At 40.8% G+C, this 10769-nt stretch overlaps 2 protein-coding genes across 3 annotated transcripts; both read left to right on the forward strand.

Moving 5' to 3' along the window:
• Positions 1–584: 584 nt before the first annotated feature.
• LOC120225057 (keratin-associated protein 4-12-like) lies at positions 585–1214 on the forward strand. Of its 2 annotated transcripts, XM_039223287.1 has the most exons (2): positions 585–964; positions 1133–1214. In XM_039223287.1, the coding sequence occupies exons 1-2, from the start codon at positions 585–587 to the stop codon at positions 1212–1214; spliced, it is 462 nt and encodes a 153-aa protein (XP_039079218.1). The 2 variants fall into 2 exon arrangements, with proteins under 2 accessions (XP_039079218.1, XP_039079217.1); XM_039223286.1 differs by having other exon boundaries at positions 585–1214.
• An 8553-nt stretch (positions 1215–9767) lies between these two features.
• Positions 9768–10172, forward strand: LOC120225043 (keratin-associated protein 2-3). Its single transcript, XM_039223268.1, has one exon. It carries the CDS (start codon positions 9768–9770, stop codon positions 10170–10172), a length of 405 nt encoding a protein of 134 aa, XP_039079199.1.
• The last annotated feature ends 597 nt before the right edge of the window (positions 10173–10769 follow it).

The raw sequence follows: 10769 nt of genomic DNA on the forward strand, positions 1-10769 counted from the left end.
TAGATTCAGTAAGATAAAAGAGATAGAATTGTTAGGATCCTTTGTACCTCACTGACTATCCATAAAATCCAGAGGAATCAGCATTCCCCACTGCACACTAGGGACTGTCTCCCCTCCAGGATCTTACTTTCCCACCAGCATTTCTTATGACTTGTTGTTAACCTCTTTGACAGCAGATTTAGTCACCATAAAAATCCATCCTCAACATATTATTCTGGAATTAAATACATGAAGAATTAATACTTGTGATATCCAATGAATACTTCTACTTTGGAAGACACATCAGAGAAGGGAAGACATATGGGAGCTGATTCACTTGGTTTTAACCAAATCAGATAGCTCACAATACAATAGGAGAAGGAAGTGGAGCCCTTTTCTATATATAGGAATATTTACCAGATAAACATAATTATCTAATTTACTGAAACTAACTGATTTTCTATTAGGATAAACAACAAAAAGAGTCCTGCACATGGTCATAGTAGCCCTCAGCAGGGTATAAAAGCAACAAAGGTTGGAGAGAGATCATACTTGAGAACCTCATTCATCTGGAAACCCACCCAGAACCTCCACCCCCTGACACCATGGCCAACTCCTGTTGTGGCTCCAGCTGCTGTGGCTCCAGCTGCTGCCAGCCTTGCTGCCGCCCCACCTGCTGCCAGACCACCTGCTGCAGGACCACCTGCTGCCGCCCCACCTGCTGTGTGTCCAGCTGCTGCCAGCCTTGCTGCCGCCCCACCTGCTGCCAGACCACCTGCTGCAGGACCACCTGCTGCCGCCCCAGCTGCTGTGTGTCCAGCTGCTGCCGCCCCTCCTGCTGTAGTTCCAGCAGCTGTGGCTCCAGCTGCTGCCAGCCTTGCTGCCGCCCCTTCTGCTGCATCTCTAGCTGCTGCCGCCCCTCCTGCTGTGGCTCCAGCAGCTGTGGCTCCAGCTGCTGCCAGCCTTGCTGCCGCCCCACCTGCTGCATCTCTAGCTGCTGCCGCCCCTCCTGCTGTGGCTCCAGCTGTGGCTCCAGCTGCTGCCATCCTTGCTGCCGTCCCTCTTGCTGTGGCTCCAGCAGCTGTGGCTCCAGCTGCTGCCGCCCCTCCTGCTGCCCCTCCTGCTGCCTGCGCCCAGTCTGTGGCCGGGTCTCCTGCCACACTACTTGCTATCGCCCCACCTGTGTCATCTCCACCTGCCCCCGCCCCATGTGCTGTGCCTCCTCTTGCTGCTGAGCCCCCTGCCCTGTGACCACCATCTCCATTTACTTCTGCTCCCTCAGATATAGACTCTTTGGTGCTGACTGTTAGGACGCATGGAGTCTGGCTGACATTCAACAGGTTGAGCCTCACAATTCCAGAGCCTCACCGTCCCACAGGCTTTGTGAGCACATTCTGGCTCATGTTAAGCTCCTTCCATGACTACCTTTTCCTTTCAATACTGGCACCAAATATGGGTATTAATTTGTAATCCATTAGCTAAAAAATAATCCTACTTCTCTAAATTTCTCATTCTTCCTTATCATTTTACAGCTCTAGCTTATCCTTTCTAACAAAATGAATATTATCTGCAACCTCTGTGCCCTGATTTGATACCCTCTGGCCTGGGGTTCAGTTATACCCTCAGACCTAGGGGTCCAGTTATATATTTTCTAACAGAGTGAATTTTTTTTATGTTTTTTTGCTTCTCTGCTTTCTAATAAACTTTTCTACACATAAAAATTTATTGGCATTGTTTCTTATTGTTTTCATGATCACTTTACTTAATAATTAGGCAACAATATTTTACATGATGATATTGGAAGAACACTCATGATGAAATCACTTTGAGAATAAGTGCTATATATACGAAATATAATTTGAAATATTAGAACAAAAGTGGCATATGTGTACATGTAGGTGCACACATTTATATCTTAATATCCTAAATTAAGGCAGATTTAATTCATGCCTTTAGCTCATTTAAAAAAAATTTTAACCTGTTTCTTTATTGAAATATGACATATAAAATCATATTAGTTTCAGGTGTACACCATAATAATTTGATACTTGTATACTAAGAGAAATGATTACCACAGTAAGCCTAGCTACAATCTGTCACTGTACAAAGGTACAAAATTTTTCTTCTTGTAATGAAAAATTTTAAGATTTACTCTCTTAGCAACTTTAAGGTGTGTGATACAATATTATTTCTATAGTCACCATCCTATACATTACATCCCCATGACTTATTTACTTTATAACTTGAAGTTTATACCTCTTGATCACCTTCACTCAGTTCACCCATCCCCTAACCCCACTCCCCTCTGGCAACCACCAATCTGTTCTCTGTATCTATGAGTTTTGTTCATTTGTTTTCTGTTTGTTTAGATTCCACATATAACTGAAATCAATCAGTATCTGTTTTTGACTTATTTCACATAGCATAATATCCTCAAGGTCCATCCATGTGTTTGCAAATGGCAAGATTTCATTCTTTTTTATGCCTGGGTAAAATTTCATTGTATATATACACTACATCTTCTTTATCCATTCATCCATTGATGGACGCTTAAGTTGTTTCTGTACCTTGACTATTGTAAATAATGCTGTAGTGAACATAGGGCTGCATATATCTTTTTGAATTAACATCATCATTTTTTGGGATAAATACCCACAAGCTGAATTGCTGGATCATATGGCAATTCTATTTCTAATTTTCTGAGAAACTTCCATACTGTTTTCCAGAGTGGCTGCACCCATTTACATTCCCACCAACGATGCACAAGGTTCCCTTTCTTGAAGCCATGCTTTGGAATCACACGTTGAGATTCTCACTTTCTATTACATCCCCATCCCACAACGTCCATCAATCAGTAAACCCAATGTAGAAAGAAGGTTATAATGACAAATTTAAACATTAATAACATATTTTTAAATGAAAAACTTAATAAAATTACATAAACACAGTATGAAAAGTTTAATAAAATTAATTATATAAACACAACAAAGTAAAAAAAAACAAATGAAATAGAAAAGGCCTGGTAAAACTGATCAAAGAGAGAGAGAGAGAGAGAGAAAGGAGAATGTCTCAAAGACTGACAAATAACATTATGCTTATTATAAAGGAGAATCATCAGCTTCCAAGAGAGTAGAAACATTTAAAAACAATTAGAACATTACGTATAAGTTTAGGGGCTCGTGGGTGGCTCAGTCAGGACATGATCTCACAGCTGTGAGTCCGAGCCCTGCATTGGGCTCTGGGCTGACAGCTCCAGGCCTGGAGCCTGCTTCGGATTCTGTCTCCCTCTCTCTGCCCCTGCTCCACTCATGCCCTATCTTTCTCTCTCAAAAATAATAAGCACTAATAAAATTTTTTAAAAATAACATTATGTATAAGTTTATACCAGTATGTCTGAAAATTATGATTGAATTGACTATGTCTAGAAAAGTAGATATTAATAAAATTAATTCCAGAAGATACACATAACATAAAACATAAATAAGCCAATAACCATTAAAGAAACTATACCTATGATCCAAAATCTATCCTCTACATATACTGACATTATAAATGCCAGGCCCATGTTGGTTTCCAAGTAAGTTTACTAAACCTTAAAGTTCTCTCCCATTCAAACTGGGAAAAAGAAGAGAAGAAAAGGTCTACAGCCATACCACCTTGAATGTGCCCAAACTCATCTCATCTCAGAAGCTAAGCAGAGTCAGGCCTGGTTAGTACTTGGAGGGAGAAGAGAAGAAAGGAAAATCTTCCCAATTCATTTTGAGTATAACAGTAATATCAAATATAGACAAGAACAAAGTGATAAAGGAAAAATTATAGGCCTATATTATTGAAGATCATAGATGCAAAAAGCCAATAAATATTAGTAAGTGAAATTCAGCCATATATAAAAGGAATAACATATCATAACCAACTAGCTTGTCCTTGACATTCAGGAATGTTTCAAAATTAGAAAATATTAAGTAAGCTTGTCGATACTGGTACATTAAAGGTAACAAACAAATAAATAAATAATAAATAAATAAATAAATAAAATAAAACCTTCAGGATTATATCAATAGCTGTGGGAAAATTATTCAGTAATATATAACAACTATATTAGTCAGGGTTCTTCAGAGAAACAGAAGCAATAGTAGATTGATATAGATACAGACACACATATATATACATTAACACACACACATGCACACACAAACGTAAGAGACAGAGAGAGGAGGGGGAGGGGAGAGATTACAGAATCTGAGATTATATAGAATTGCAGATTACAGAATCTGAGAAGTCCTAAGATCTGCAGTGGACAAGCTGGAGACCCAGAAGCGCTGATAATGTAAATTCCAGTTCAAAAGCCAGCAGGCTCAAGACCCCAAAAGAGCCAATGTTTCAGTTCAACTCTGATGTTGAGGGAATCAGACAGGAGGTGCTCTCTTTTAATCAAAGTTGAAGGGGGAGGTCAGCCTTTTTTTCTCTTCAGATCTGTGAGGTCTACCCACACTGGAGAGGGTCATCTGCTTTATTCAGTCTACTGATTCAAATGTTAATCTTACCCAGAAATACTTTCACAGACACACCCAGAATGTTTGTCCAAATGTCTGAGCATACTATGGCCCAGTCAAGTTGACACATAAAATTGACCATCACAACAGCCATTTACTATTTAAAACACTCTAAGCAAAATAGGGCTAAAAGAGGACATTTTATCTTAATGAATGCTATTTGTCAAAACTTCAAAGCAAAACATAATAGTTAACAAACTTTAGAAGTATTCTTAATAAAGTTTAGAATAAGACAAAGATAACTGATATAATTCCTATCATTCATTGTTGTATTTGAGATCCTAGTCAATGCAATCTGATAAGAAAAAAAGTGTTACAGAAAAAAAGAAATTGTTGATACTTGTAGACAATACTGTTGTCAACATAGGAAATGCAAGAAAACCCACAAACTTGTGCTAAAAAGAGAGTTTAGAGGAGTCACTAGATAGAGTATTGACAAACAAAAAACTCAACAGCATTCTTATAACCTCCAAGAGTCAATTAGTAATTCTAGTTTAATGGAAATGAAGATTCCACTCACAATACCTACAAATATTATAGACTGTTCCAAAATAAGTCTAATAAAATTGTGCATATTTTTGAAGAAAAGTTCAAAATATTCATTGAAAATCTGTATATAAATGAAGAGTTAATCCAAGTTTATTATTGGAAAGCTTTTTTTCCTTCAACTTTTTACTTAAATTCCAATTAGTTAATGTACAGTATAGTATTAGTTTCAGGAGCGGAATTTAGTGATTTGTCACTTCCATACATCACCCAGTGGTCATCACAACAAGTTCACTTCTTTTTTTTTTTTTTTGTAAATTTTTTAAATGTTTTTATTTCTTTTTTTTAAATAGTTTATTGTCAAGTTCACTTCTTAATACTCATCACCCATTTAACCCGCCCTCCTGCCCCTCTCCTCCAGCAACCCGCAGTTTGTTCTCTATAGTTTACACTCTGTTTTCTGGTTTGCCTCTCTTTTTTTTCCCCTCTCTATGTTCATCGGTTTTGTTTCTTAAATTCCACATGAATGAAATCATATAGTTTTGTCTTTCTCTGACTGACTTATATATTTAGCATAATATTCTCTAGCTCCATCCACATCACTGCAAATGGCAAGATTTCTTTTTTCTTTTTTTTTTTTTTTAGCACACATGAGGGAGGGGCAGAGAAAGAGGGAGACACAGAATCGGAAGCAGGCTTCAGGCTCTGAGCTGTCAGCACACAGCCTGACGTGGGGCTCGAACCCATGAACTGTGAGATCTAGCTAGCTGTCAGCACAGAGCCCGACTCAGGGCTCAAATCCACAAACTGTGAGATCATGACCTGAGCCGAAGTCGGACACTTAACCACCCACATTTATTTATTTTGAGAGAGAGAGAGAGAGAGAGAGAGAGAGAGAGAGAGCATCAGCAGGGGAGGGGCAGAGAGAGAAGGAGAGAGAGAGAATCCCAAGCAGGATCCACACTGTCAGCACAGAGCCAGACGTGGGGCTCAATCTCACAAACCATGAAATCACAACCTGAGCTGAAACCAAGGGTCAGATGCTTAACCGGCCGAGCCACCCAGGTGCCCCGGCAAGATTTCATTCTTTTTATGGCTTAATACTATTCCATTGTATATACACATTACCTCTTCTTTATCCATTCATATATCAATGGACACTGGGCTGCTTCCATATTTGGCTATTGTAAATAATGCTGCTATAAACATAGGGGTGCATGTATACCTCTGAATTAGTGTTTTTGTAGTACGATTGATGGATCATAGGGTAGTTCTATTTTTAACTTTTTGAGGCACCTCTATATTGTTTTCCACAGTGGCTGCAGCAGTTTGCATTCCCACTAATAGTACATGAGGGTTCCTGTTTCTCCACATCCTCACCAACACCATTTGTTTCCTGTGTTGTTGATTTTAGCCATTCTGGCAGGTGTGAAGTGATATCTCATTATAGTTTTGATTTGCATTTCCCTGACGGTAAGTGATGAACATCTTTTCATGGTTGTTGGCCATTTGTAAGCCTTCTTTGGAGAAATGTCAGTTCATGTCTTCTGCCCATTTTTTAATTGGGTTATTTACTTTTTGTGTGTTGCATTTTATAAGGTATTTATAGATTTTGGATACAAACCTTTTATCAGATATGTCACTTGCAAATATCTTCTCCCATTCTGTAGGTTGCCTTTTAGTTTTATGGATTGTTTCCTTTGCTATGCAGAAGCTTTTTATTTTGATGCAGTCTCAATAGTTTGGTTTTGCTTTTGTTTCCTTTGCCATAGGAAACAAATCTAAAAAGAAATTGCTATGGCCAATGTGAAAGAAGTTACTGCCTATGTTCTCTTCTATGATTTTTATGACTTCAGGTCTCACATCGGGTCTTTAATCCATTCTGAATTTATTTTCGTGTATGGTATAAGAAAGTGGTCCAGTTTCATTCTTTCGCATGTTGCTGTCCAGTTTTCCAAACACCGTTTGTTGAACAGATTGTCTTTTCCTCATTAGATATTCTTTCCTGTGTTGTTGAAGATTAATTGACCATATCCTTGTGGGCTTATGTCTGGATTTTCTATTCTGTTCTATTGATCTATGTCTATTTTTGTGCCAGTACCATACCATTTTGATTATTACAGCTTTGCAATATAACTTGAAGTCCAGGATTGTGATGTCCCCAGCTTTGCTTTTTCAAGATTGCTTTGGCTCCTTGGGTTTTTTTGTGGTTGCATACAAATTTTAAGATTGTTTGTTCTAGTTCTGTGAAAAACGTTTGTATTTTGATAGGGATTGCATTAAATATGTAGATAAGGAGGTCTCTTTTTAAATCAATAAAATTTCCTGACTGACCAGGAAGGAATGGAGGAAGAGAAGTAAATTTACTCAAATGAATGGAAATGCAGTGACCACAATCTAATTTGGCTTTCTAAAAGTCTTTGTCCAAGCTTCATAACAAAGATTACTAAAATAATTGATTCATCACTCTGGTAGATTAGATCATTCTTCATTAATATTTATCTCTTCCCCTTCTCACCCCTCTGGGAGAAGTATCCTCTCCCACCCTAACACCCTGTGACTTGGAATTCACCACGTAACTTGCTTTGGCAAGTCTGGGATGTTAGACGACATGGCCCAAGCAAAGACTTTAAATATGCCTGCAAGGCTGGACTGCTCCCTTGTGCTTCTGCCATTAGAAATCAGGTTGCCGATTAAAACACAAGACACCTCATTAAATTAGAATTTCATATAAATAACAATAAATTTTTAATGTAAGAATCCCCCATGCATACTCAGACATGCTTATACTAAATATATATTTGTCTATCTGAAATTCAATTTTCACTGGGCACATGTATTTTTATTTGCTAAATCTGACAAGTCTAATTCAGAAGAGTCCCAAACCAACTTATTGCCAGAGCCAAGACCAACCATAATCCACCAAAACCCAACTGATGTGCAGACATGTGACCAAGAAATACTTGTTATTGTATGTTCTGAGAGTTTGTGGTTGCTTGTTATGCATCATGGCTGACTAATTTAACCATGGTGGCGACGGGAAACTAGTTTGCATGTAGTTCTAGCCACATTATCTCAAGACAATTACCTAGTCTGCACACTAAAATCAACTAATATTGTAAAAGGAGCCAAGAGGGAATCCTGGGATGAAGAGATATAGGGAATGAATTTCATATAATTCAGCACCGATGATATCTTCCATGATATCACTGAAGCAAAAACAAAACTAATCCTCCCACAAAAACAACAAAAAGCCTCTCCCTTTAAGCTCAAGACAGTAATTTTAGGATGTGTAATTGGTGGTTTGCAAGCTCTTGGCCCTTTCTTTCATTTAGTGCTCAAAGAAAGTAAGTAGGGTTGACTGGACAGAATTCTTTTTCCCCCTCCAATCCAAAGGAAAAGTACAGTTCTACTCCATAAGTAGGAATAAATTTATGGAACTCATTTAAAGGCTAAGGTATAGGGTGAAGTACAAATGAAAAACCATAAAAGGAATTGGGCAAGTGCACTATCTCACAGTGCCACAATGAAACTAGACTACACTCTGAACATCCTGGGAACAGGCAACCCTCACACTCCTAGCCAGCAATAAGTCAAGTTCTGTTATCAGTCCTCAGAGAAACCTCTGAACTGCTACAAAGATCTGACCCAGCATGCAAGTCCTAAGCCCCTTTTCGATTATGTCACTGGGAAAAGACATTTCCCTAATTCTCTTCCAGTATCATTTTTAATAATGCTTATTTAAAGACTTAAGATAAAAACTGGGGGAAATACTTGAGATGCTCGCTCTCCTGTCTGCAGGCTATGGTCTACTGAACCTGATAAATGTAATACTCATAGTAGAGGCTGCTTACTGAGGAATGAGGAGACTTAGATCCCATTCTTGTGACTGTGGTGAATCCACAGGACCCCTTCTATGAGAGGATAGGGCTATATATTCTCAATAGTCCCTTCCCAGAATCTACACATTCAATGATTAAATTACGAACATAAAAATTGCAATGGATCCTTGATGAAAACTTTACAGTCACAGTAGAAGTTGAGTTCGGCTTGGAAGGAAGACAAAGGCATTCCAAGAGAATAAGGAGACAACAACCAGGGCAGGACAGCCCAGATCCTACTGGGGAAGAGAAACTACCAGGGTGGCAGGGGTCCAGGGTGCCATGTGGTCCCTACTCATGTGAAAACCACAAATGTGCCTCTTGAGGAGTCGTGGTGAGCCCATGGCTCGCACGAATGGCCTATACAAGAGTGCTGCTATTAACCTGTTATAGTCAGGGGCATGAGTGAAAATGAGACAGGTCACATTTCGGTGGTAATTATTTGAGTCCTTGAAGTCCAGGAATAAAATGATGACTTCAAGGCCAAAGGGCAGAGTAATTAGATGCTAATCTAGTTTAGAAAACACATTATTTTCTCTCCTATATGTTAGGAATGTTTCAAAAGGATATTCATCAGAAGTGAATCCAATGTCCAGATTTGGTGAGAATAAACAATCTGAGAAAACAAAGGAATGTCTGTGGTTGTGTGCATGGATGTGTATGAGGTGAAGAGTTAATAAACATCATTTACTCAACACTAAATCCTCACTTAATTGGCCAGAAGATTAACAAGAAATAGCCTATGTCATGGGGGTCATCAGCACCCGGCCAGGGTATATAAAGGGCCCAGAGCAGGAGGGAGGCAATCACACCTGACAACACCCGAGTCCTCTCACCCCTCCAACCCAAACCAGCCTCAGACACCACCATGTGCGGCCCCTGCTGTGGCTCCACCTGCTCCTCCTCGGGCTGCGGGGGAGGCTGCTGCCAGCCCTGCTGCTGCCAGCCCTGCTGCTGCCGCGACCCCTGCTGCTGCCGCCCCGTCAGCTGCCAGACCACCGTGTGCCGCCCCGTGACCTGCACCTGCCGCTGCACGCGCCCCATCTGCGAGCCCTGCCGCCGCCCCGTCTGCTGCGACCCCTGCTCCCTGCAGGAGGGCTGCTGCCGCCCCATCAGCTGCTGCCCCACGTCCTGCACGGCCGTGGTCTGCCGCCCCTGCTGCTGGGCCTCCACCTGCTGCCAGCCCATCTCTGTGCAGGCGCCCTGCTGCCGCCCCCCCTGCTGCCAGCCTGCCCCCTGCCGCACCACCTGCAGGACCTCCTCCTGCTGCTGAGACCCCCACCATCCCTGCAGAGCAGCACACCTAAGAATAGGCCTAAGCACCTATTCTGCATTTGAAGAAAGTGGAAAGAAAAGTAGATATTTTTCATAAGGTGACAATAGTCATTTTTACATCCTACCAGTTGGAGGCACAAGCAGAAGTCCGTCACCTCAGTCAACTACCCAGGTGTCTCCATCAGCAGAAGACACCATGGATGGTAGATCTCCCTTTAAAAGTCCTTGGAGTGGACTCTGCAAACCTGCCCTGAACTCTGAAGGCTGCCCATACCCTCCTCCTCCTCTGTAATGTGCTGCTCACTTGTTTTCAATAAACTAATTTTTCCTGTAAACCTCTCTGCTACCTGATTATTCAGTAGCGCATCTTTATTAGTGTACATAGCGGAGCAGACAAGGACTAGAAGGAAGATGAGATGGAGACAGTGAGGAAGACAGAAGAGGAAAGGGAGAGGTGCTAGGAATGGGGCCTTGGAAGGCGGTGCAGGATGGCTAGTCCTCACACTCCTTACGTGGGTAGGAAATCTGTACACACAAGGTCCTCCAAGGTCTGTCCTTTGCCCACAAGTCCAGGTTCATGCCTCAACACCCCCCA

Source organism: Hyaena hyaena, unplaced genomic scaffold (assembly GCF_003009895.1).
Source record: "Hyaena hyaena isolate Hyena2069 unplaced genomic scaffold, ASM300989v1 scaffold_1306, whole genome shotgun sequence".
NCBI classification, from domain to species: Eukaryota; Metazoa; Chordata; class Mammalia; order Carnivora; family Hyaenidae; genus Hyaena; species Hyaena hyaena.